General features: G+C 36.2%; 2 protein-coding genes across 3 annotated transcripts in view; one reads left to right on the plus strand and one right to left on the minus strand.

Moving 5' to 3' along the window:
• The window catches only part of TRIM37 (tripartite motif containing 37), a 125,272-nt gene that overhangs the window by 64,994 nt on the left and 33,053 nt on the right, over positions 1–27,225 (minus strand). For both annotated transcript variants that reach the window (XM_059906360.1, XM_059906359.1), the window contains exons 10-12: positions 23,589–23,639; positions 22,410–22,491; positions 15,817–15,893 (exon numbers count right to left, since the gene is read on the minus strand). In XM_059906360.1, the coding sequence (XP_059762343.1) occupies positions 15,817–15,893; positions 22,410–22,491; positions 23,589–23,639 (210 nt within the window). The remainder of the gene's footprint in view (positions 1–15,816; positions 15,894–22,409; positions 22,492–23,588; positions 23,640–27,225) is intronic.
• Positions 5,163–6,483, plus strand: LOC132354949 (dnaJ homolog subfamily A member 1-like). Its single transcript, XM_059907099.1, is given in 1 exon segment — positions 5,163–6,483. A coding segment is annotated over 1 exon segment (1,191 nt). The 5' UTR covers positions 5,163–5,196; the 3' UTR covers positions 6,388–6,483.

The raw sequence follows: 27,225 nt of genomic DNA on the forward strand, positions 1-27,225 counted from the left end.
TTTCTCCAAAGAAGATATACAAATGGCCAAAAAAACAAATGAAAAGATGTTCAATTTCACTGGTCATTAAGGAAATGCAAGTCAAAACCACAATGAGATACCACTTCATATTCACTAGGATGGCTATAAAATGTAATCTGAAAATGGTAGGAACAGAGAATGGTGCAGCCACTGTGGAGAACAGTTTGGTAATTTCTCAAAATGTTAAAAACACAGAATTAACATATGCCCATATAGAAACTCATACATGAATATTTATAGCAGGATTATTCGTAATAGCCAAAAGATGGAAGCAACCCATATGTCAATCAACAGATGAGTTGATAAACAAATGGAGGTCTATACATACAATGGAATATTGTTCAGCCATATAAAGGAATGAAGTTTTGATATGTGCTTCAACATTCGGTGAACCCTGAAAACACTATGCTAAGTAAACAGAAGCCAAATATAAACGATCCCAACTGTATGAACTTTTATATGAAATATCCAGAATAGGCAAATACACAGAGAAAGCAGAGTAGTAGTTGTCTAGGATTGGGGGAAGGAAGGGATGGGTACGAGGTGTGCTAGGATGATGAAAACATTCTGAAACTAGAGAGAGGTGGTGACTGTACAACACTGGAAATGCACTAAGTTCCACTGAATTGTGTATTTTTTATTTATTTATTTTTGGCTGTGTTGGGTCTTCGTTTCTGTGCGAGGGCTTTTCTCTAGTTGAGGCGAGTGGGGGCTACTCTTCGTTGCGGTGCGCGGGCTTCTCATTGTGGTGGCTTCTCTTGTTGCAGAGCAAGGGCTCCAGGCGCACGGGCTTCAGTAGTTGTGGCGCACGAGCTTAGTTGCTCCGTGGCACGTGGGATCTTCCCGGACCAGGGCTCGAACCCGTGTCCCCTGCGTTGGCAGGCGGATTCTTAACCACTGCGCCACCAGGAAGTCCTTAAATTGTGTATTTTTAAATGGTTAATTACATATTATATGAATCTCACCTCAAAAAATACTTTTATTTTAAAAATGAGTAGTAAAAAAATTCAAAATTCAGAGAAACAACCAAGAGTATTGAAAATCTAAGGAGAAAGACATTAATGCAGATGGTTAAATACATCCAGGATCAAGACAGGTAAAAGTTTAAAATCAATATAGAACATTTTGTGAAAAATCAGTTTTTTATATGAAAAAGCATATAATGTTTGAAAAAAGATCATTGTTTCATCTGCATTAGTTCTTTAAAATCATGACAGAGATATACCTATGTTTCTATTAAATACAGCAATTAATCCAAGTTAAATTATTTATACAGCATCTCAATCCTAATCTTAGATAAAACTAAAACCTCAAATTTGAATATTCCAACTTAAATTCCCTTCTTTTATCACACTGAAAGTCTGAATGAATTTAACAATTATTAACTTAAAATTTTAGTCTCATTAATATTACTCCCCAAGGGAAAGTTCTACTCTTTGCTTAAGCAACTCAAAGAAATTTCCTTCTCTAAAATAGAAGTCAGATCAGTAAATACTGTTAAGAGTCAATTCAAGGATGTCACTCATGCACAAATTTCCTCAGAGGGCTTCCCTGGTGGCGCAGTGGTTGAGAATCTGCCTGCCAATGCAGGGGACATGGGTTCGAGCCCTGGTCTGGGAAGATCCCACATGCCGCAAAGCATCTAGGCCCGTGAGCCACAACTACTGAGCCTGCGTGTCTGGAGCCTGTGCTCCGCAAAAAGAGAGGTCGTGACAGTGAGAGGCCCGTGCACCGCGATGAAGAGTGACCCTGACCCCACTTGCCACAACTAGAGAAAGCCCTCGCACAGAAACGAAGACCCAACACAGCCAAAAATAAATAAATAAATTAATTAATTAAAAAAAAAATTTCCTCAGAAAGCCTACACAGGTGTATTATAACACACACAGTGAGAAAGATATTTAAGTATAATGAAATTATGAAAGTACTTCTGCAGGGTCCCAAGTGTTATTAAAATCTACTAGATAATACAATGATTTACTTTTTTATTTCATATTTTGACAGTAAAACTACCTCACTGTTAAACTCTCAATTCTGTAATTGAATGACGTTTCAATAATTAATAAGAAAGTATTCAAGACTCTTCTCTAGTCTTGCCCAAGTGTTAAGAGAATTAACAGGTAATAAGGGAATTCCCTGGCGGTCCAGTGGTTAGGACTCTGCGCTTTCACTGCCGAGGGCACGGGCTCAATCCCTGGTCAGGGAACTAATATCCCACAAGCTGCATGGCGTGGCCAGGAAAAAAAAAAAAAAAAGATGATAAGATGTCTGTTTTTATCCAAATAGAACATTCTTATTAAGGTATTCAGAGAATATCTAACAAATACACAAATTCTAATCTCTTTCAACCTTAGTATCCTGAATGATAATATTTCATTACCACTGATAATGTTATTACTGCTTATACGACAATGCAAACTTTAAGTTCCCGAAGTGTATATGTCAACAATAAAAGCACCCAAGATGAAACCTGTACCAAAATCAATAGAAATGTCACAAAACCTACATATCAGTAAGAGAAGGAGAATCTTCCCAAGGCAAGAAACAGAGGTACAGACACATCTTGTTTTATTGTGTTTTTGCTTTATTGTACTTCACAGATATTACATTTTTACACATTGAAGGTTTGTGGCAACCTTACATCAAACAAGTCTATTGGCTCCACTTTTCCAACAGCATTTGGTCACTTCATGTCTGTGTCATTTTGGTAATTCTCACAATATTTCAAACTTTTACATTATTATTGTTACATTTGTTGTCATGATCTGTGACCAGTGACCTTTGATCGAATTGTTTTGGAGCGCCACAAACCACACCCATATAAGATGACAAACTTAACTGATCTATGTTACGTGTGTTCTGATTGCTTCACCTATCAGCCATCTGTCCTGCCTCCCCGCCCATCTCTTTCTCTCTTCTTGGGCCTTCCTATTCCCTGAGACACAACAATATTGAAATTAGGCCAATTAATAACCCTACAATGGCCTCTAAGTGTTCAAGTGAAAGAAAAAGTCACATGTCTTACTTTAAATTAAAAGCTAGAAATGATTAAGGTTAGTGAGGAAGACATGTTGAAAGCCAAGATAGGCTGAAAGCTAGGCCTCTTGTGCCAAACAGTTAGCCAAGTTGTGAATGAAAAGGAAAAATTCTTACAGGAAATTAAAAAGCGCTACTCCAGTGAAAACATGATTAAGAAAGCTAAACAGTGTTATTGCTGACATGAAGAAAGTTTTAGTGGTCTAGATAGAAGACCAAACCAGCTACAACACTCCCTTAAGCCAAAAGCTTAGTCCACAGTAAGGCCCTAACTCTCAATTCTACGAAGGCTGAGAGAGGCAAGGAAGCAGTAGAAGAAACGTCTGAAGCTAGCAGAGGTGATTCATAAGGTTGAAGGAAAGAAGCTGCCTCCATAACATAAAAGTGCAAGCTGATATAGAAGCTGCAACAAGTTATCCAGGAGAAGTAAATGCCTGGATCCGAAGCGTCCAAGGACATGCTGACTCTCTTGTCAGGAGCTAATGTAAGCTGGTGACTTAAAAGTTGAAGCTAATGCTCATTTACCATTCTGAAAATCCTAGAGCCCTTAAGAATTATGTTAAATTTACTCTGCCTGTGCTCTATAAAGAGAACAACAAAGCCTGATGACAGCCCATCTCTTTACGTATGGTTAAATGAATATTTTAAACCCACTTGAGATTTACTGCTCTGCAAAGAAAGATTTTTTGCAAAATATTACTGCTCATTGACAATGCACCTACCTGGTCACCCAAGCGCTCTGATGGAGATGTACAAGGTTAATGTTGTTTTCATGCCTGCTAACACACATCCATTCTGCAGCCCACAGATCAAGGAGTAATTCTGACTTTCAAGTCTTAGTATTTAAGAAATATATTTCGTAAGGCAATAGCTGCCGTAGATAGTGATTGCTCTGATGGATCTGGGCAAAGTAAATTGAAAACCTTCTGGAAAGGATTCACCATTCTAGATGCCATTAAGATCATTCATGATTTGTGGGAAGAGGTCAAAATATCAACATTAAGAAGACTTTGGAAGAACTTGATTCCAAACCTCACAGATGACTTTGAGCAGTTCAAGAACTCAGTGGAGGAAGTAACTGCAGATATTGTAAAAATAGCAAGAGAATGAGAATCAGAAGTAGAGCCTGAAGATGTGACTGAATTGCTACAATCTCATGATAAAACTTTAACAGATGAGGAGTTGCTTTTTATGGATAAGCAAAAAAAAAACAAAAACAAAACAGGGTTTCTTGAAATGGAATCTACTTCCAGGTGAAGATGCTGTGAAGATTGTTGAAATGACAACAAAGGATTTAGAATATTACATCAACTTAGTTGATAAAGCAGAGTCAGGGTTTGAGAGGATTGAATCCAAATCTGAAAGAAGTTCTACTGTGGGTAAAATACTATCAAACAGCATTGCATGCTACAGAGAAATCATCTGTGAAAGGACGAGTCAATCAATGCAGCAAACTTTACTGCTGTCTTGTTTAAAGAAATTGCTACACCCACCCCAGACTTCAGCAACCACCAACCTGATCAGTCAGCAGCCATCAAACATTGAGGCAAGACCCTCCACCAGCAAAAAGATTACGACTCAGTGGTGGTTAGCATTTTAGAGCAATGAAGTATTTTTAAATTAAGGTACGTACATTGTCTTTTTTTCAGACATACAGCTAGTGCACACTTAATAGACTGTAGTATCGTTTAAACATAACTTTTATATGCACCAAAAAAGCAAAAAATTCATGTAACTTGCTTTACTGTGGTGGTCTAGAACCAAACCTGCAATATCTTGAAGTATGCCTATATATAGGAAATAAATTAATCAAGAGACAAGAAGAGAACCAAGATTAATGGTAGCAACGGGGTTACAAACAAAATCCTATAATCACTAAACTTTTTATAATTCTGCCCAAGATCAACCACCTTCCCAATCACAAGGGCTGATTTCAGGGAATAAAACAGAGCTTGGTGGTTAAGAACAAAGAATACAGAGAAAGAAAAATCTATGTTAAAAAGACTGCACCTTGGGAACTTTCCAGAACGCTTGGTGAAAAGGCTGAGGAGCGGCGGCTGCCCGAGCTGCGCACGGCAACGCGCTCCTTCCCGCTCCCCCACACCGGCATCAGCCCCCTCACCTCACCGGCTGTAGGAAATGGTGAAAGAAACCACTTATTATGATGTTTTGGGGGTCAAACCCAATGCCACCCAAGAATTGAAAAAGGCTTACAGGAAACTGGCCTTGAAGTACCACCCTGATAAGAATCCAAATGAAGGAGAGAAGTTTAAACAGATTTCTCAAGCTTACGAAGTGCTCTCTGATGCAAAGAAAAGGGAATTATATGACAAAGGAGGAGAGCAGGCAATTAAAGAAGGTGGAGCAGGTGGCGGTTTTGGCTCCCCCATGGACATCTTCGATATGTTTTTTGGAGGAGGAGGCAGGATGCAGAGAGAAAAGAGAGGTAAAAATGTTGTGCATCAACTCACAGTAACCTTAGAAGATTTATATAATGGTGCAACAAGAAAACTAGCTCTGCAAAAGAATGTGATTTGTGACAAATGTGAAGGCCGAGGTGGTAAGAAAGGAGCAGTAGAGTGCTGTCCCAATTGCCGAGGTACTGGCATGCAAATGAGAATTCATCAGATAGGACCTGGAATGGTTCAGCAAATTCAGTCTGTCTGCATGGAGTGCCAGGGCCATGGGGAGCGGATCAGTCCTAAAGAGAGATGTAAAAGCTGCAATGGAAGGAAGACAGTTTGAGAGAAGAAAATTCTAGAAGTTCCTATTGACAAAGGCATGAAAGATGGCCAGAAGATAACACTCCATGGTGAAGGAGACCAAGAACCAGGACTGGAGCCAGGAGATATTATCATCGTTTTAGATCAGAAGGACCATGCTGTTTTTACTCAACGAGGAGAAGACCTTTTCATATGTATGGACATACAGCTGGTTGAGGCATTGTGTGGCTTCCAAAAGCCAATATCTACTCTTGACCACCGAACCACAGTCATCACTTCTCATCCAGGTCAGATTGTCAAGCATGGAGATATCAAGTGTGTGCTAAATGAAGGCATGCCAATTTATCGTAGACCATATGAAAAGGGTCGCCTAATCATTGAATTTAAGGTAAACTTTCCTGAGAATGGCTTTCTCTCCCTGGATAAACTCTCTTTGCCGGAAACACTCCTACCTGAGAGGAAGGAAGTGGAAGAGACTGATGTAATGGACCAGGGAGAACTAGTGGACTTTGATCCGAATCAGGAAAGACGGCGCCATTACAATGGAGAAGCATACGAGCATGATGAACATCATCCTCGGGGTGGTGTTCAGTGTCAGACCTCCTAATGGGGCCAGTGAATAACACTCACTGCCGGCATTTTATTTGCAGTAGTGATTGAGTGAAGGACTATAATCATAATATGCTCACTACTTGCTATTGTTTGTTTTAATATTCAACTATAGTAGTGTTTTAAAAGTTAAATGAAGAATGAACTCGAATATAAAAGCTCTGACTTTGCCCTGTATGTATGATGACTTCAGTGTGTAAGATAAGTTTAATACTTGTAAAAACTACTTTAAAAAATTTCCCCTAGCATTTGTTAGGCCATACTTTGTATTTGATTTCAGCTATGTACATGGAATAGCTTAGACTGAAATGCCAGGTATATGTATTGGCTTCAGTGTATGACCCTTAATTGTTAAGCTATGAGTTAAAACTGTATTTAACTGGCAGTCAGACAAAGAATTTGTAGAGAAGTGTTGGTCTGTATAGTGGTATTAAGTGGGATTCATTGTGATGCCTCTGCATTTATTCTATTGCCTCAACTGTTACTTGAAGATGGCATGCTATATAATTTAATTTAGCCTGTGGTATCAGTGATAGAAATGATAACTTTCTAAAGAAGGGGTTTATCATATAACATGCTGCTTCTTGAGGGCTTGCACTTGTAGAATTGCATTCCCTTCTGCTGTGCCATCTTTTTTTAATATATCTAGCTATTGGTCCTGGTTACTTTTTTTTTTCTTCCTTCTCTTTGGACCACAGTGAGCCTTAGAGTAGTCACTTCTGGAGCAGGGTAACTTAGAGGTTAGAGTGATGAGACCTTTACATGGAGAAGTAATTTGCATGTATGAGTTAGGAAGGTGTTTTGCAGGTATGTTACAGGCTTACTTTAAACCATTTAACTTATGCTCCAAAGTAACTGTAATTTAATGTTGGTAGAATAGCAAATTATGAATAGCTTTAATTGTATGTTTAAAGTCATATGTTCACAAGCTTAAATCTGGATATCAGAATTTAAGCAATTCTTGAAATGTATCAATGTCTCAATATACTGATTCAAAGCATAAAAAAAAAAAAAAGACTGCACCTTAACAATGCTGAACTTGAGTGAATAACTTAGCTATGATATTTCCATCTGTGAAATGGGAGTGATAAATAGCATTTAACAGCTCATGAGGTGGTAGTAAAGCAAAATGAGTTATACAAGGCACAGTACATAGCACAAAGTATATATTCAGCAGATGTTAGCTGTTATAATAACAATACAGGTAAGTCCACTGTTTCAGATCACACAGGAGATCTGGAACAGAGCTATGACTAAAACATACTTACAACTCAGAGGCCAGAATTCTTTCCATATTACTAGCATTATTCATAGTTTGACTCACCAGTCATAGCAAGAATATTCTGCACTAAGGTTAGTCTATGTCAGAAGTTGTGTCACTGGGGGTCAGTTCCCATGATCCTTTCAGTGATCCAAAAAGTCAAAACTATCTTCATGATAACGTTAAGATGTTATTTGCCTTTTTCACAGTGTTTGACATTTGCACTAACGGTGCAAAAGCAAAGGTAGTTAAAATGTACCAGTAATCATTATATTATTCACTGCTACACACTTTCAGATGGGGAAAAAATTTTTTCAATGTCTCTCAAGAATGTCTTTGGGCTTCCCTGGTGGCACATGGTTAAGAATCCGCCTGCCAATGCAGGGGACATGGGTTCGAGCCCTGGTCCGGGAAGATCCCACATGCCGCGGAGCAACTAAGCCCATGCACCACAACTACTGAGCCTGCGCTCTAGAGCCCGTGAGCCACAACTACTGAGCCCGCGTGCCACAACTACTGAAGCTTGCATGCCTAGAGCCCGTGCTCTGCAACAAGAGAAACCACCACAATGAGAAGCCCGTGCACCGCAACGAAAAGTAGCCCTGCTCGCCGCAACTAGAGAAAGCCCATGTGCGGCAATGAAGACCCAACATAGCCAAAAATAAATAAATAAAATAAATAAATTAAAAAAAAAAAGAATGTCTTTGAAGAAGTAGTAAAAATGATAAATGTTATTAAACCTCAATGCTTGGTGTCACAAATGGGAAATATACATAAAGTACTTATGCTGCATTGTGATATGCAATGGTTGCCTTGGAAAAATCAGTTTGTTCAGCTGAGTTCCAAGATCATCAGTCACTTTTTTTGTGAAACCTCAAATTCAGAGAACTGACAAACAATGGTTATTTGGTTGTGGATACCCAGCAGACATTTTCTGTACCAAAACAACTGCAGAAAAGAACTGTCAGTGTTTGTTGCCAATGATAAAACACACTTTCAAGTGAAAAAACATAATCCTGGAAAATTTGTATGTACCACATGAGCTTAAAAGCTTTCCAATACTTCAAGACTTTCGTTGAGAAAACGGTGATATCAATGAATGTGACTGATACTGCATAATGAAATGTGTCAACACTACTTAGTAAGTCGTTATTTTCCAAATGATTAATCCATGTTGTTACTAAATCACGCATGAGTAAAAGATCCATGCAAAGTATAAGACAGACCAATGACATTTTAGTTGTTTTTTTGAGTAAAACAGCTTTAACGAAGTGTAGCTGAAATGTATAATTTGGTAAGTTTCACACATATTTATATATACCCATAAAACCATCACCATTATGACAATCAAGATACTAAATATATCCATCATCCCCAAAGTTTCCTCTGCCTTTTGTAATTCTTCCCTCTTACCTTCTCCCTCCACCCTCCACCCAACCTGAGCCCAGCCTGTCCCGTCTCTAAGCAACCGCACACCTGCATTCTATCACTATAGATTAGTTTGCATTTTTCTAGAGGTTTATATAAGTGGAATCATATATATGTGCTCTTTTTTATCTGGCTGCTTTCACTAAGAATAATTAATTTAAAAGTCATTCCTAGGGACTTCCCTGGTGGTGGATATAAGACTGCGTGCTTCCAACGCAGGGGGCTTGGGTTCGATCCCTGGTAGGGGAACTAGATCCCACAGGCATGCCGCAACTAAGAGTCCACATGCTACAACTAAAAGATCCTGTAACTAAGACCTGGCACAGCCAAAATAAATAAGTAAATATTAAAAAAATAAGAAATAAAAAAATAAGTCATTCTTATTGTTGCACGTATCAACAGTTCATTACTTTTTATTGCTGAGTGTTATTCCACTGTATAGACATACCAAAATTTGCTTATCCAGTCATCTGTTGGTGGCAATTAGGGTTGATTTTATTTGGCTATTCCAAATAAAGTTACCATGAACATTTCTGGAAGTCTCTGAATGGACATCTAGTTCCTTTTCTCTGGGGTGAATATCTAGGAGTGGTTTAGCTGAGTCACACAGTAAGTGTATGTTTAACTTTTTAACAAATCACCAAATGGTTTACAAAAGCGGTTGTATCACTTTACATTCTCACCAGAAACATTGTAATTATAGCCACTCTAATAGGAAACAGTGGTATTGTAGATAAATTTCTTTTTTTTTAAATTTACTATTTTTTTTTATTTCTTTATTTTATTTATTTATTTTTGGCTGCGTTGGGTCTTCATTGCTGCGTGCAGGCCTCCTCTAGTCGTGGAGAGCAGGGGCTATTCTTCGCTGTGGTGCACAGGCTTCTCATCGCAGTGGTTTCTCTTTGTTGCAGAGCATGGGCTCTAGGAGCGCGGGCTTCAGTAGCTGTGGCTCGCGGGCTCTAGAGTGCAGGCTCAGTAGTTATGGCGCACGGGCTTAGTTGCTCCGTGGCATGTGGGATCCTCCTGGACCAGGGATCAAACCCGTGACCCGTGCATTGGCAGGGATTCTTAACCACTGTGCCACCAGGGAAGTCCTGTAGATAAATTTCTGTTTCCCTAATGACTTATACTATTAAACATCTTACACAGGATTATTTTGCCATCCATAAATCTTCTTTAGTGGGGTGTCTGACAAACTATTTGCCCTTACGGAAAAGAGACCCTGTTTTTTTTTTTATTGTTGAATTTCAAATTCCTTATATATTCTTGAAACAAATCCACATAATTTGAAGAAGAGAACTTTACAATTCTCATGATGTCTAATTTACAAATGTGTTTCTTTATGGATTGTGTTTTTGCATTGTAACTAAACTATCATTGCCCAACCCAAAGGAAAATTTTCTCCTATGTTGTCTCCAGTAAGTTTTATTGTTTTAGGATTTAAATCTAGGTCTATGATCAATTTTCAGTAAGTTTAAGTATATAGTGTGAGGTATGGATCCAAGTTCAATTTTTTTGCATGTGTATAGCCAAATGTTCAAGCACAATCTGTTGAAAAGACTACACTTTCCCCATAGCACTGTCTTTGCACCTTTGTCAAAAAATAGTTTCCTAATGAATGTGTGTTTATTTCTAGAATCGTAGTACAGGTATTCCCCATTTTCGAACATTCTCTTTATGCCACTTAACTTTTACAGAAGGACCTATACTAGTACTTGTTTTTGCTAACCAAAAGAAATCTGAAGAGAAATTTTGTTTCTACAAAAAAAGCTGAAAAGTGAAAACAGCATTCAGTGCTTATTTTGTAGAAACCCATTATAGAGGCATGCTCCAAGCAGCAAGAGTGGCACTGCCAAGCTCCTTCCCTGGGAATCACACCCAGCATCTCAGTATCAAGCCACCATAGCTTTGAACTGTGTCTGTGAGTATCTATGCTTTGTCCTGATATATTTTGTGCATCCATTAGCAAGATGTGTCCAAAGGTAATTGTTCCTTCACTTTATGCCATTTCAGCCTACAAAAGGTTTCAAAGGACCACTCTACTTTTGGATAGTGGAAGAAATCTGTATATTCCATTCTTCATCTGTCTATTCTTATGCTAATACTATGTTGTATTATGCTGATACTGTGGCCTTATTATAAATCTTAGTCATATAGTATTAGCCCTCAAATTCTGTTGTCCTTTTGATTTCAATGATTTTCTCTACAGCATTTGTTTATTTCATTGCACTCTGATCTTTATTTCCTTTCTTCTGTTTACTTTCCATTTAACTTCTTCTTCTTTCTAGTTTATTAAAGTAGACATTGACATCACTGATTTAAGGCCTTTCTGCTTTTCACTTATGTAGGCATTTAGTGCTATAAATTTCCCCCTACCTACTGCTTTAGAAGCATTCTACAAATTCTGGTATGTTGTGTTTTCATTTTAATTCAGTTTAAAACACTTAAAAAAAAACTCTTATAATCTCCTCTTTGATCCAGGGGTTATTTAGAAGCGTGTTATTTAACTTTAAAATACGTCAGATTTTCAAAATATCTGTTACTAACATCTAAATTAATTCCATTATGGTAAAAAAAAATCCGAATGATTTGAATACTTATGAATTTACTGAGACATGTTCTATGTTCCAGAATATGGTCTTTCTTGGTAAATATTCTGTGCACACATAAGAATAATTTGTATTCTGCTACTGTTGGATCACATGGTCTATAAATGTCAATCAGGTCAGGTTGGTTGATAGTGCTGTTCAAATGCACTATATCCTTGATGATTTCTGCCTACCTGTTATATCAATTGAGAGAATAGTTTTTGTCTATTTCTCCTTATACTTCTATCAGTTTTTGTTTCATGTATTTTGAAGATCTGTTATCAGGGTATAAACAGAAATGTTTATAGTCGTTATTATGTCCTCTTCATTAACTGATCCTTTTATCACTATGAAATAAACTTCTTTATCTCTGGTAATATGCTTTCCTTTGAAATCTACTTTGATATTAAAACAACATTTCCAACTTGGTTTTGATTAGTACTAGTATGGTATACCTTTACATTTAAAGTATGCTTCTTGGGGTTAGCATACACTTGAGTTTTGCTTTTTTAGGCAATCTGACAATCTCTGCCTTTTAATTGGGGTTGTTTAGACCATTTATAGTACCACGTCTTGGTATCTGTCCCATCTGTTTTTTGTTACCTGTTATCTTTTCCTGCCTTCCTTAAGATTAGGATTTGTTTCAATTTTATCCCCTTTGTTGCTTTATAAACTAAATGTCTTTGTCATTTTAGCAGTGGCTTTATAGTTTATAGTTGTGGGAGGCTGAACAGTGTCCCCAAGATATCAATATCCTAATCCCTGGAACGTGTGAATGGGAATATACAGTTGTGATTAAGCCAAGGATCCTGAGATGAGGGGACTATCCTGGAACATCCATGTGGACCCAGAATGTAACCATGAGTGTCACTGTAAGAGAAAAGAAGAGGAAGATTCAACAGAGACAAAAAAAGATAAGGCCATGTGACCAAAGGCAGAGACAGGAGTGACATGGTCACAAGCCCAGAAATGCTGGCAGCGAGCAGAAGCTGAAGGAGGCAAGAAATGGACCTCCCTTAGTGTCTCTGGAGCTAGTACAGCCCTGCTGAAACCTCGATTTTGGCCTAGCAATAGTTTTTGGATTTCTGGCCTCCAAAACTGTGAGGGAAATTTTTTCTATTGTTTTAAGCTGCCAAATTTGTGGTAATTTGTTACAGCAGGCAACAGAAAGTAATAGGATAGTACATATCTTTAACTTATCACAGTCTAGCTTTAATTGTTATTATAACACTTCACATATACTGTCAGAATCTTACATTATACTTCCATGCTCTACTCTTTTGGCCTTTATACAGCTGTTGTTATCATGTATTTTGCTTCTACATACGTTAAAAATCCCAAAATACAATGTTACAATTTTTGATTAAACAGTCAATTATCATTTAAAATTACTTTGGTAACAGAAAAAAAAATTTTATTTATCCAGGTAATTTCCATTTCTGATGCTCTTCATTTTTGTTTAGATTCAGAGGTCCAACTGGTATTATTTTCCTTCTATCTGTAGCATGCACTTTAACATTTCTTATAGTCCAGGTCTGAAAATGTCTTAGTTTCACTATATTTTTTAAAATATATTTTTGCTGATTATAGAATTCTAGGGTAATATTTCTTTCTTTCAATCCTTTAAAAAATGTTGCTGTATTATCATTTCACTTGTATTGTTTCCAGTGAGAAACCTGATTTCACCCTTATCTTTGTGCCTCTAAATATAACATCTTTTTTTTCACTGCCAGTTTAAGATTTTTTATCACTGGCTTTGAGCAATTTGATTATCATGTGCTTTGGTGTTTTCTTCATGCATCATGTGCTTGTAGTTCACTGAACTTCCTCGATCTGTGGATTTAAAGCTTTCATCAAGTTTGGAAAGTATTTACTTTTTTCTTCCCATCCCCTCCTTTGAGGACTCCAGATATCTGTACATTAAGCTACTTCAAGCTGTTTTTCAGTTTTGGAATTCATTTTTCTATGTTCACATTTTGAATAGTTTCTACTGCTAACGCCTTCAAGTTCATTAATCTTTTCTTCTGCAATGTCTAATCTGTCGTTCATGCCATCCAGTGTATTTTTCATTTCAAATATAGTTCATTCTCAAGAAGTTCAATTTGGGTCTTTTATATCTTCCATATCTCTATTTAACTTCTGAACAAATGGAGTGGTTATAAAAACTGTCTTAAATATTCTCTCGTAATTCTCACATGAGAATCCAGTTGTCTTTTTTTAAGCCATACAAAGATTTCCAAAAACGCAAAACAGTACAAGTTTTCTCATCAAATATTATTTTGCTTTAGAGAAAGTTACTATTCATTGAAATGTTATTTATGTTAATATGCAACAGGTTTATTATTATAAGTGAATTAATTTTTAAAATTTGTTTCAATTTCTAATTCAGAAAATACCAATAGATATAACCCACATTAAAAAAACAAGCAAAAAAACAGTTCTTGCTCCGTTTAAATTGACTGATTACTCTCCTCAGTATTGGTTGTCTTCCTGCCCCTTTGAATGCCAATTAATCTTTGACTGAACAACAGACATTGTAAACTTAACTTTGTTGGGTGCTGGATATTTTTGTAATCTTATAAATTTTCTTGAGCTCTGCTCTGGGATGCAGTTAGGTTACTTGGAAACAATTTGATCCTTTCAGGTCTTGCCTTTATTTGTTAGATGGGTCTGGAGCAGTGTCCAGTCTAGGACTAACTGTTCCCCACTAGTGAGGCAAAAATTTCCTGAGTACTTCACCCAGTGTCCCATGGATTACAAGTTTCTCCACTATAGTGGTAGGAACAGACACAGTTACTGGCACCAGGCACCACTCCCTCTAATCCTTTCAGATGGTTATTCTCCCAACCTCAGGTAGGTTCCTTCACGTGCATGCCCTACTCAGTACTCCGCTGATATTTGAAGAGAACTCTCTACAAATCTCTGGAGTTCTTTGTGCAGCTCTCTCCTCTGGTGTTCTGTCCACTGCACTCTCGGTGTGCTGGTCTTCCTAGACACTCAGCACTGTCTCCTCAACTCAAGGAGTCAGCCAAACTCTTGCAGTCTGCCTCCACGTGTTACAGCCTGAAAACTTTCTCAAGGTTAAGCGAGGCAATCATAGATCTGATTTATTTATTTCTTGTCTCTAGGGATTGCTTTCATTTGTTGTCTCATGTCCAGTGTCTAGGAAATGTTGTTTTTCTTTTCAGTTGTTGCAGAAGAAACGGTTACTTCCATTACTCCATCATAACTGGAAGCAGACATCTCATACCAAACCAACAGATTTTAGTGTAACAGAGTGAAATAAATTCACTGATATGGTTCCAGATTTCATATTGCATATTACATTTAAGAAACAACCACTTGTTCAATTTTGGGGTAAAATCAAAGATAATTCATAATTATCTAAAACTGCTTTTTAAAGTGTTCCTCCCTAACAAAAAGATTAATGGTTGTCAGGGACTGGGTGGGGAGGGGAAAGGGAAGTGACTGCTAATGAGTACAGGGTTGCTTTGTGGGGTGATGAAATGTTCTGAAATTAGATATTGGTGACAGCTGTAGAACTCAGTGAATATACTAAAATCTACTGAATTGTACACTTATTTATAAGGTGAATTTTATGGTATGTGAATTGTATCTCATTTAAAAAAAACTTTTCCCGACTACATATGAAATCCAAAATCCCTGAGGCCAGATTTTATACATATACTTCAACCAAAACAACTTATTACAGTAAATTGAAAAGCCATACATTAAGAGATTTTTTAAAAAACATCAATAAGTTTTCTCACCAAGTATTATTTTGCTTTAGAAAAACAGTTATTCTTCAAGAAAATGTTATTTATGTTAATATGTAATAGGTTTATTACTTTAAACTGAATTAATAAAAATTTAAAAATTTTTCTCAGTTTCTAATTCAGAAAATATCAATAGATAAAACCCACATAAAGAAACACTCTTTGGGATTCCCAATAAAATTTAAGAGTATAAAGAGTCCTGAGGCCATATAATTTGAGAACTGTCAGTCTATGCCATCATACTATGCCAGGGATTCCATACTAGTATACATCTTAACAGGCATAATGTAGTAATTAACAAAAGTAGTTAATAAAAAATGCTAAGAAGGTATGTAAACACACACTAAAGTTTGTTACTTAATTGCATGTCTTACTTGGAAGTTTCTGGCAAGCCAGCTGAGAGTTCCAGAAACACAGATAAGTAGTAACCACGAACAACTCCATTTCCATCCTTAAAAAAAAAAAGAAAAAGATGTTATACAAACTCCAGATCAATTTAAATGTAAAAATTCAAGCCACAATGAAACAAAATACAGATTAGTACCTGATATCTGGATGGCAAAGTAGTTTTAAGCTTAAAAGCAATAAGAGATAATAAAAAGACCAAGAGGTCTGAATCTATAACAATTTAAAACTTTTGCAATTAAAAAAAAAAAATATTAAAGCATACAAACTATAAAATATCAACTACTATGAAAAGAGTTAAGAGTTTTAACACATGCAGAACTCTTAAAAATGAGCCTCCAAGAAAAATCAAAACCCCGAAGAAAAACGCCAAAAAAAGAAAAGCCTCAATTTCACTAGGAATGAGACAAAAAAAAAAAAAAAAAAAGATATATGAGATCAAAAGAGAGTAAAATAGAAAAAGGTAACACTTGATTGATGTTGAAAGTAATTAAATATAATTTCTATGTTTTATATGTTAGGATTCCACATAAGATTCTGTCTGGAGATTGAAAAGCTGTTTAAATTTCTGTTACAGAGATTTTTATGAGTACAATTATTCCCCTCTGTATTTCTCCAGTACTGTGTGAGAAGATTACATTTGTTATAACTATGTGTATAAAGATCTGTTTCCCCAACTAGACTGTGAGGGCTGAGGGCAGGAATATGTCTATAGAGGGGTACATGTACTTCTTAACCCCTTCATTTCTAGGCTACTTTGCTCCAAAATGTCCTGAGGCAGCTTTCAGGGTTTGACATGGTAATCACTCAATAAATACTACGAATAAATGAATCATCACTTAAGTGAAAAAAGCTGGACACAAAAGATTATATGTTGTATAATCCTACTATAAGAAATTCTGGAAAAGCAAAACTATAGTAACAAAAACAGATCAGTGGTTGCAGAGGGGCCAGGAAAGGAGAAAAAAGGATTAGCTGAAAAGGATAAATTACGTAACTTCTGAGGGTGATAAAAGTCATGATTGTGACAATGATTATACAACTATATATATTTGTGAAAACTTGCTAAAATTAGTGAATATTACTGAACATAAATTATATAGCAAATTACACTGATTTTTAAAAATCAACCAATATCCTTGTTCAAATAGCTGGGGGTTTTTTCTTCTTTTAAATTATGTTCCTAAAACAATTTCCCTGGAATGAAATCCATTAATAAAAGATAATGAACATTTTTCACTCCTAATTTTAACAGATAATAAGATTAGAAATTTCTTTGACTTAATTTTTATCATAATTTTTTAAAAAATAAATTTATTTATTTATTTTCAGCTACATTGGGTCTGCGTTGCTGCGCACAGGCTTTCTCTAGTTGCAGCGAGCGGGGGCTACTCTTCATTGCGGTGCGCAGGCTTCTCATTGCAGTGGCTTCTCGTTGCGGAGCACAGGCTCTAGGTGCACAGGCTAGTACCTGTGGCACGAGGGTCTCAGTAGTTGTGGCGCACGGGCTTAGTTGCTCCGTGGCATGTGGGATCTTCCCAGACCAGGGCTCGAACCCGTGTCCCATGCATTGGCAAGCGGATTCTTAACCACTGTGCCATCAGGGAAGCCCTATCATAATCTTAAGGAACAAAATTTTTACTACTTTTATTGACATGCCATCTGTACCTCTAACAAAATACTAGCTTTAAGAATTTTCTTTTCTTTTCTTTTCTTTCTTTATTTTTGGCTGCGTTGGGTCTTCGTTGCTGCATGTGGGCTTTCTCTAGTTGTGGCGAGCGGGGGCTACTCTTTGTTGCAGTGTGCAGGCTTCTCATTGTGGTGGCTTCTCTTGCTGTGGAGCACGGGCTCTAGATGCATGGGCTTCAGTAGCTGTGGCACGCGGGCTCAGTAGTTGTTGTGCATGGGCTCTAGAGCACAGGCTCAGTAGTTGCGGCGCACGGGCTTAGTTGCTCCGCGGCATGTGGGATCTTCCCAGACAAGGGCTTGAACCCATGTCCCCTGCATTGGCAGGTGGATTCTTAACCACTGCACCACCAGGGAAGTCCCTAGCTTAAGAATTTTCAATAGGCAGAGGATTCTGGAAAGACTGCCACAATGCCAGCATAGTTTTTACAACTCTCTAAATCCAAACATAAAACAAAACAAAACAACTGAACAACAAAACCAAAAGCTCACAAACAACATTTACAACAAAATTAAATGACAGGTTATCTCCACAGCCCCCAAAACACAAGCAGGTAAAGACATACCAATTATAATCACAAAGACCTGCATGATATCAACAGTGTGGGAGAAAGGAGAGAGAAGCAATGGGACAGCTAATGGACCAGAAAGAAGGAAAACCACAAAATGGCCAAAAGTTAGTCACTGAAAAGCATCACAAGCCACATATGACAGCTGAAACTGAAGAGTTGCTCAATATAATATATAACGGAGTATAAGGGGGCCTAATATAAAAAAGTCTGAAAACTAAATGCAGTCTAGTCACTCTAAACTCTTAAAAACGAATATGTAGGCCTTTTAGGACAGGTCAAAAGACTGCAAAGGAAATGCTAGGAGGAAAATAAAAGGTAAACAGCATAGAAATAATACAAACAAAGGAAGGAAAAGGTCCAGATGAGAAGGGGAGAAGAACCAGGAAATCTCTCAGAAAGCAAGGCACCAGATTTCTGATTGTTATCACACTGGCTGGCTATCCACATGCAAAAGAATGAAGTTGGACCCCTACACATCATAAAAAAATTAACTCAAAATAGATCAAAGATCTAAATATAAGTCCTAAAACTATAAAACCTTAGAAGAAAACATAGGGGAAAAGCTCCATGACATTGGAGTAGGTAAAGATTTCCTGGATATGAAACCAAAAACAAAAATAGACAAACTGGACAACAACAAAATTAAGAACTTCTGTGCATCAAAGGACACAATCAACAGAGTAAAAAGAAACCTTACAGAATAGGAGAAAATACATGTAAATCAGGTATCTAATAAGGGGGTCAATATCCAGAATATATAAACTCCTACAACTCAACAAAAAACTTGATTAAAAAATGGGCAAAGGACTTGAATACACATTTCTCTAAACAGGATATACAAATGGCCATGAATAAGCACATGAAAAGATGCTCAACAACATTAATCATTAGGGAAGTGCAAATCAAAACCACAATGAATTACCTCACACCCATCAGGATGGCTACTATCAAAGAAACAGAAAACAAAAACTACTGACAAAGATATGGAAAAACTGGAACCCTTGTGCATCGTTGGTGGGAATGTAAAATGGTGCAACCATTGTAGATAACAATATGGTTCCTCAAAAAACTAAAAACAGAATTACCGTATGATCCAGCAATAGTATTTCTGGGCATATATCTGAAAGAATCAAAAGCAGGATATTGAAGAGATATTTGCACACCCATGTTCACAGCAGCATTAGTCACTATAGCCAACAGGTAGAAACAACCCAAGTGTCCAGTGACAGATGAATGAATAAACAAAATGTGGTATATACATACAATGGAATATTATTCAGCCTTAAAAAGGAAGGAAATTCTGACACATGCTACAAAGTGGAGGAACCTTAAAAACATTATGCTAAGTAAAAGAAGCCAGTAACAAGAAGATGTTATTGTGTTACAATTCCACATATACGAAGTATCTAGAGTAGTCAAATTCATAGAGAAAGTAGAATGGTGGTTGCCAGGGGCTGAGGAGAGGGGGAAATGGGGAATTACTGTTTAACGGGCAGAGAGCTTCAGTGTTTGCAAGTTGAAAGAGTTCTGGAAGTTGGTTACAAAACAATGTAAATATACTTAACACTACTAAATGTACACTTAGAAATGATTAAAATGGTAAATTTTATGTTATGCATCACTTACCAAAATTAAAAAAAGAGAAAATAAAGAGCAGAATAACATCCCTACAGACAATGAAAGTACCCTAGAAAAACATCCTCAAAGATCAAAATTGTAACCTATTTCAAAACAACCTAACAGACACTAAGAAAATAATATGATGGCCCACAGGAAGAAAAGAAAATAATATGATATGAAAGAATAACACAAATCAGTATTAGAAAAACTCAGAAATCAGGTAATAGGACTAAGGAAAGAGAAATAAAAGGAAAAGTTATTTAAGAAATAAAGACTGAACTAAAAGGAACACAAGAGCAAATAAGCACAACAGTTTATATCTTTCAAAAAATAGGTGAACAAAAAAAATTGTAAAAATTAAAAAGAAATGAAGAAAAAGCTGAAAAGATCAGAGAGAAAGTGGTAAATATTGAAGACAGGCAAGGAAGATGCAAAATGAAGATAATACAAGTCCCAAGAGAGAAAACCAAAGATAGAAACAAAGTAAATATTTAAAACTATAATTCAGGAAACGTTTTCTTTAAAAAGTCTAAAACTACATATTGAAAGAGCCCAGCATGTAACTGAGAATACTGACTGAGAACAACCAAAACATATAGTAGTAAGTTATTGGACTTAAAAAGAATTTAAGATTATTTGGGCATCTAGACAATATTAGCAAATGCCTTTTAAGGATCAGTTTATCATCAGACTTTACCAAAAGAAAATGGAATTGAATATTTAAGATACCCAGTGAAAGAAAACATGAGCCAAGGATTTTGCATCCAGCAATACTGGCTTTAACTTATAAAGGATACAAACTATTTTCAACACACAAAAAGTCAGGAAATATTGCTTCCATTAGCCCTTCCAGTAGAATTTACTAGAGAACAAGCTTTGAACACCCTAACTGTTGTCCAGACATGGCATAGTGAAATGTGGAGAGTATATTTCCAAATAAAATTTTAAACATTTCTCAGTAATCAAATCAATGATAGAATTAGAGTTCCCCTTCTGAGATTTTTGTGTTTGTAAGGTGAAATAAGGCAAATAAGTGATTGATTATGAGATTATAATTCTATCATTTCCTATGGCTTCAAAAAGTAGGATTCCTAGAATAGAAGAAAGGAGATACAGGTGTAATGTAAAGAGATTATGTTTAAAAAACTCTATAATCCTTAATTTGAATTGTAAACATGAACATTAACTCAGGAGTTATTTCATCTCTAAAAAATACATACATACATGTGACACCCCGATATTCTACAATTATATAGCAATTTTAAAGTGTTCATAAATATTTTTTCTCTATTAAGATCGCTGGAGTTTTTCCACTTCAATTTTAAGCACACTCCTACCCAGTTTTTCTCAAAGTATGGTCTTTGGGCTAAAAACAAACAAATACAACTTATAAAATGTATAACACCAAGAATGAACTAGGACTTTGGGTGATAATGTGTCAATTCATCAAGTGCAAAAAATGTACCACTCTGGCACAGGGCATGTTGATAGTGGCGGAGGCTGTGCATGTGCGGGGGCAGAGGGTGCGAATACAGCTCTCTGTACCTTCCACTCAATTTTGCTGTTAACCTAAAACTGCCCTAAAAAATACAGTCCATTAGATAAATCTTTAAATACATACATACATACATATTAACCCCTCCTTTCCAAACCCCCACATACATTTGCCTATGTAATTCCTTAGTTCTGTTCATGAAAAAAGCCTAGAAACAGCGACTAACCTGGTAGAAATGAGCACCCTTAACGCCCAGTTTGGTCTTGAAATACAATTCTCCCACTAAAAGAAATCAGGGCTTTTTGGATAAAATGACCAATTTCAGGTACAGAGTAGGAAATGTACAAGATGAGACTAGAACATCTTGCCACGGAAGAGGACAAGAAAGCTAACTACTAAAGTCACTACTAGACTATTAGGGTCAGAGCAAAGTGACACAGAAGCCAACTTAAGGAGACTAAATATGTATAAATTCATGAGTTCATAATGATATTTTTTAAAAAACCTAGTTAATTACTTTCAGAGAATAAGGAAAATCACTAAATAACAGGAAAGAATCTTGCCTATTCTATATGAACTGTAATACTGGATAACCAAACAATAGGTAAAGGTAAGCATCTCTTTATAAAAGCATTACACCTAATAAGCAAAAAAGAAACAAAATGAGAATCACTATTCTGCAACTTCCAGTGAATTAACAGATGTAGGCAATGCACATCAATATGACAAAAAGATATGCAACTAGATATGATGTGATAAAAGCACACACTACTGCTTATATTCTTGTCATAGGAATTGACTATGCATCTCATCATACCACTGGGTCCAGATGCCAATATGCAGCAAATCTACAGGTCAAAGAAACATACTGGAATGCACCATGAGTATGCAGTCAGCACACATGTGTTTTTGATGACCATCTGTGAATGTATTTTTTTTAATGATTTTTAAAATAAGAATTTTAAACATTTCTTCTAAATGTTGTTAGTGAAATAAGATTCAGTAATATGTCAGTGTTTACACTGTTTATATTTAACTCATTTTTTACACAGATTTAGCAACATACCCTATAAAGAAACATAAAATTGTCATTAATTCCTTTCTCCACTAAAAAAGTGAACCAGTGTACTATAAAACCCTGAAAGAAAGATCTTGGTTTCAAAATTTATAGAAATAATGAAAAACTTACTGGGTAAACTTTTAACCTCCAACAAAGTCCTGAAACTTGAAGAGGTGGACTGTAGACAGGATCTGCTCTCTGGCGCAAAGTACTAAAGTAAAAGAAAACCAACTGAATCCCAAGATCAAAACTGCTGTGAAATAGCAAACAGGCAAAACCAAAACCCAACCACTTTATTTATGTTACTTATTTGAAGTCCTGGACCAGTAAATGAAGGTGACTGAAGAAGTCAAGATTCCACCGTATAAATTTATATATACTAACATTCTGAAATAAAAGAAACTTTAATGATACAGAAATATTCAGCAGTATCTTTTAAGTTTCAGGTTAAAAAAAAAAAACCCTCAAAATTTCATCATTTAAGGGAAAAGAAAAATATAACTAAGTGGCTTGAATCTAATTACCACTTCAACAAGCAGTCTTCCACCGTTAAAGGAAAAAAAAAAAAAAAAAGTTTCTTCCTCACATCCCCGCAGTATAATTATCCTTTTTTAATATGGAAAAAAAATGTGGGGTAATCCTCGGTTTATATTTTAGCCACAAAATTATCCCATAAGAAAAAACAAATTAAATGGGGAGTGGTATAAATTCTCAGTTTGGCCTTAGTTTGATGGTTATCACCTCTTGGGATTTTCTCTTCCCAAGGCAAGACCTTTTATATTCTTCATTCCCCACTTCCTTGCTGCCCTTTAAGACAAGTCCCTTAGGACCTTTGTGTTTTAATATCTTGGCTTCTAATCTTAGAGAAAAAGCAGTAAAAGCTAACAAACTTAGCATGCAAGTTACAAAGCTTACAAATTTCTTACAATAATACCCTCTCATCCACAATTTCTTACTTTGCACTGAGATAAATGGACCCAAATGGACTTCTGAGGATGGGTAGGAGGGCTCATTGATCTCTATCATCCCATTCACCTTACCTTATTAGCAAAGGCTAAGTAGACCCTCTTCTTTAAAAAAAAAAAAAAAAAAGTTCCATTCCCCACCCTAGAGAAGCAATCCATCTAGAAGATATAAAACAATCCAGACAAATGACCTCTATGTTTCTAATACAAAACTTGTTTCTTCTAAGACTACACACTGAGTGACAAAGTTCATTAGGTCTGTATGCTACCCAGGAACGACACCTACCTGGCTCTTACTTACATACACATACAAAAAAACACTAAAGTTGTCAAAAACTCTTACCTGAAATTCTCTAAAACAAAAGTAGCTGAATCATAAGATGGTACCAATTCACTAAAAAGAAACAAAAGAGAAAAAAAATTATTTGGCTTATACAAGTTTAACATTTCATTTAATTAAGAAACAAAGTCAGACTTCCCTGGTGGTGCAGCGGTTAAGAATCTGCCTCCCAATGCAGGAGACATGGGTTCGATCCCTGGTCGGGCAAGATCCCACATGCCAGGGAGCAACTAAGCCCATGCAACACAACTACTGAAGCCCGTGTGCCCTAGAGCCTGCGCAGCAACTACTGAGCCCACGTGCCGCAACTACTGAAGCCCACGCACTGCACCTACTGAAGCCCGCGCTCCTAGAGCCCATGCTCCGCAACGAGAAGCCCGCGTACCGCAACGAAGAGTAGCCCCCGCTCGCCGCAACTAGAGAAAGCCTGCACTCAGCAATGAAGACCCAAGGCAGCCCCCCAAAATAAATAAATCTTAATAAAAGAAAAAAAGAAACAAAGTCAAATCTCTCAGTAACATCTTGAAAATTTTATTAAACTAAAATAAGGCCTTAAGAAATATTTTTAAAACTTTATTAAACAACATTAAATCAAATGAATTTATAAAACCATCAAAAGCTGACATCAAAGGTTTGCAATTAAATTGGAGACTCAACAAATACTTTATAAAATAGCTTTTTAAAAAAAAGGCAATATATGATTAAGTATTAAAATAACTATAAGAGATATTTAAAAAGTAATATGGAAATAGGAAAAGAAAGAAATTAGGTGCTTAGGCTGGACACCTGAAATAGAAAACATATAAACTGTTTTAAAAAATCAAAAGAAACAACAAAAGGATAAAATATTACAATAAATCCCCAAACTTCCTTCTTCAGAACAAATTATGAGGAATGTTGACAGACCCTAAATACTTTGAGACTATTTACTAGCAAATAAATCTATACAATTTTATAGGATAAGAATACATAATCACATAGGGGTCAAGCAGGATAAGCACATTAACAGTTTCATGGCAAGGCAAGATTACCTAGGGAACTTTAGTTCCATACAGTCTTCTCCAAAGAGAACTAAACTACATCCACAGAACTAAACTACATCTTCAAAGAGAACTAAACTACACCCACAGCACGCTAATAGTCTCTAGCACTGTCATTAGAACACCTCAAAAGTCAGAGATAGTAAAACATTTATGATAAAGACACTATCACACATAGTGTTGTAATACAGTGTAATATATTTAATATATAAAATTATAAATTTACCAAAAAGATAAACTGCAAGCCATTTCACCACATATTCAGATATATTTTCTAAAGTTCATTTCATGAAAATGTGTTATTACCAAACTAAGATATAAAATGCATCTAAAGCATTTTCACACTGTGATAGTACCTGAAGAAATTAGTGGTTTGCCAGTGAAAATATAGTATACGTTATTAAAAATACATCAGTCTTATTTTATGGTTAAGTATATGTAGCTAAACAGCTCACATCTTTTTCACAAGTAGATGTGGTTTGCCTTGCAACTATTAACTGTATAGCTATTATCCAACTGTCAAGCACCCCTAACCATATAGCCTTAGGCAGTAGTTACCTTTTCTCACATTCCTCATTCCTAGATCCTTCTGTCTGGTTAATCCTTACTATTCCTTCAGATAACAAATTAGAAGTCACATAGCTTTGGAGGTCTGCTCTAACTTCTCCCCATGATATGCTCTCTTAGCACTCAATATACACAAAACTCCAATTATCAAGACCAATGCAATTAATGCCTGGGAAGCCTTCCTGGAACCAAAAACCTAATCAGAGCTCCAAGGAATCTCTCCAGGATAGTCTTCAAATTTGGTCAAGTTATAATATGCTTTTGGCTATAATTTTGTGCAACTTCCAATTGCACAAACGTTGTTCAGTTCTCCCACTAAACATCTTTCAAAATGTCTACAGACATTATGCAGGCAATCCTCAGTTGCCTGCTGATCTTCATACTGTTTCTTCCACCATGTCCTTAATATCCAGTGTGATATATTTCCTTTGTTGTTATAGTTATTTTTGTTCTAAGACCAGACTATCATTGTCATATTTTTAATCAGCTCTTGAGGGCCAAAGAGCTCGCCAAGACACAAAATAAACAGAAGATGAAGAGGACATGTTTAACTTAGAACAGTGAGATAGAAAGCTTACAAGTTAAAGCATACAGGTCGCTAAAGCTTACTAACCAAGAGGGTACAGTATGGCTCTCACTTGCTGAGAATAAATGTTAACATTCAGAGCACAGAAAACAATTATCAATCCTACTATGACATACTCCTACATATGTATAATTTTTTAGCCAAAACTTTTGAGACACAAATAACATTATAATAAATTAGTGCTATGGGGAAGCATTAAAACAGGATACATATACTTCCCCTATCACCAGTCATCACATTTTATTTTATTACTGCTTCAATCACCTATCTTTTTCACTAAATCATAATATGAGGAAACAAGAACTCTCTATTGTGCTCTCTACTTGTACCTGGCACATGCCTGTAACATAGCTGGCATTCAAATATTGACTGAATGAATGGATATTTACAAATATTTGCTGGAAATTTCTTGTAATTTGGTAGAAGTATTTACTCAAAATTTCTTTTGCATTCTTTACATATATACACAAAGCCACAACGACCGCTAAGCCATCTATCAATTCTACCATCCTTAAGTATTTATTAACATCTCTACATTATGCTCACTTGTTCAGAAGTTATCTATAATCAGACTGGTGTTACCACTCTGTGCCTGCAAATAAGGCACAGCTTTATGTTCTCAAACTTTTCTTTATTTCTATACCTCTTCTACTCTGGTCTTTATGATGACTGGATTCATCTCACGATGGTGTCAGTGAAGCTTCATGGAATATGGAGAGGCTAGCCTCAAAACATCTCTAGCCCAGTATTCTGAAAAATACTGATTTGCAAATCTTTACACCAAAGACTTCATCATGACTTAATGAATGAACAGAAGAAAAATAGGATAAGTATCCATTGTTCCCTTGAGAAAACAGACTGGTCAGCTACATAAAAACTGGTTTTCCATCCCAACTTGACCTTTCTCCCAGAAACTTGAACTCTTTATGGACTGAGAACTGTACTTTTCTGCTATTTGAGTCCTCCCTGAGAGATTTAAATGCCCCAAAAATACAGCCCTTCAAATTCTGGTTGAAATGATTTCTCTGCTGACTTCCAAATATAGCATCTCTTATCACATCCCCATATTTCTGTTCATGTATACATATCCTACTCTCATCTGCCTAATGAAATTCTAAGTATCTTTCAAGGTCTTCCACAGTTCCTTTCTAGGCTATGAAGTCATCTTGACCACAGCAGTCTACCCTGACTTCTCAGAATTTCTGATGTAACTAAGTAACAAATATTCAATTTTAATATACAATTCTCTACCATTTCATGTGGAATATATATCCAGTAAGATTACTTCCTCTTCCATGTCTCCTATGCAGCACTTACAACAGTGCTGAGCATATAGATGACCTTTAATAAATAACATTACTTTGTTAAATGACCTTTTATTCGCCATTGTGGCTCTATCACAAATCATCAACTGATGGGATATAAGGTAATCAGTTCCATGATCTCA

This window comes from Balaenoptera ricei, chromosome 20 (assembly GCF_028023285.1).
Source record: "Balaenoptera ricei isolate mBalRic1 chromosome 20, mBalRic1.hap2, whole genome shotgun sequence".
NCBI classification, from domain to species: Eukaryota; Metazoa; Chordata; class Mammalia; order Artiodactyla; family Balaenopteridae; genus Balaenoptera; species Balaenoptera ricei.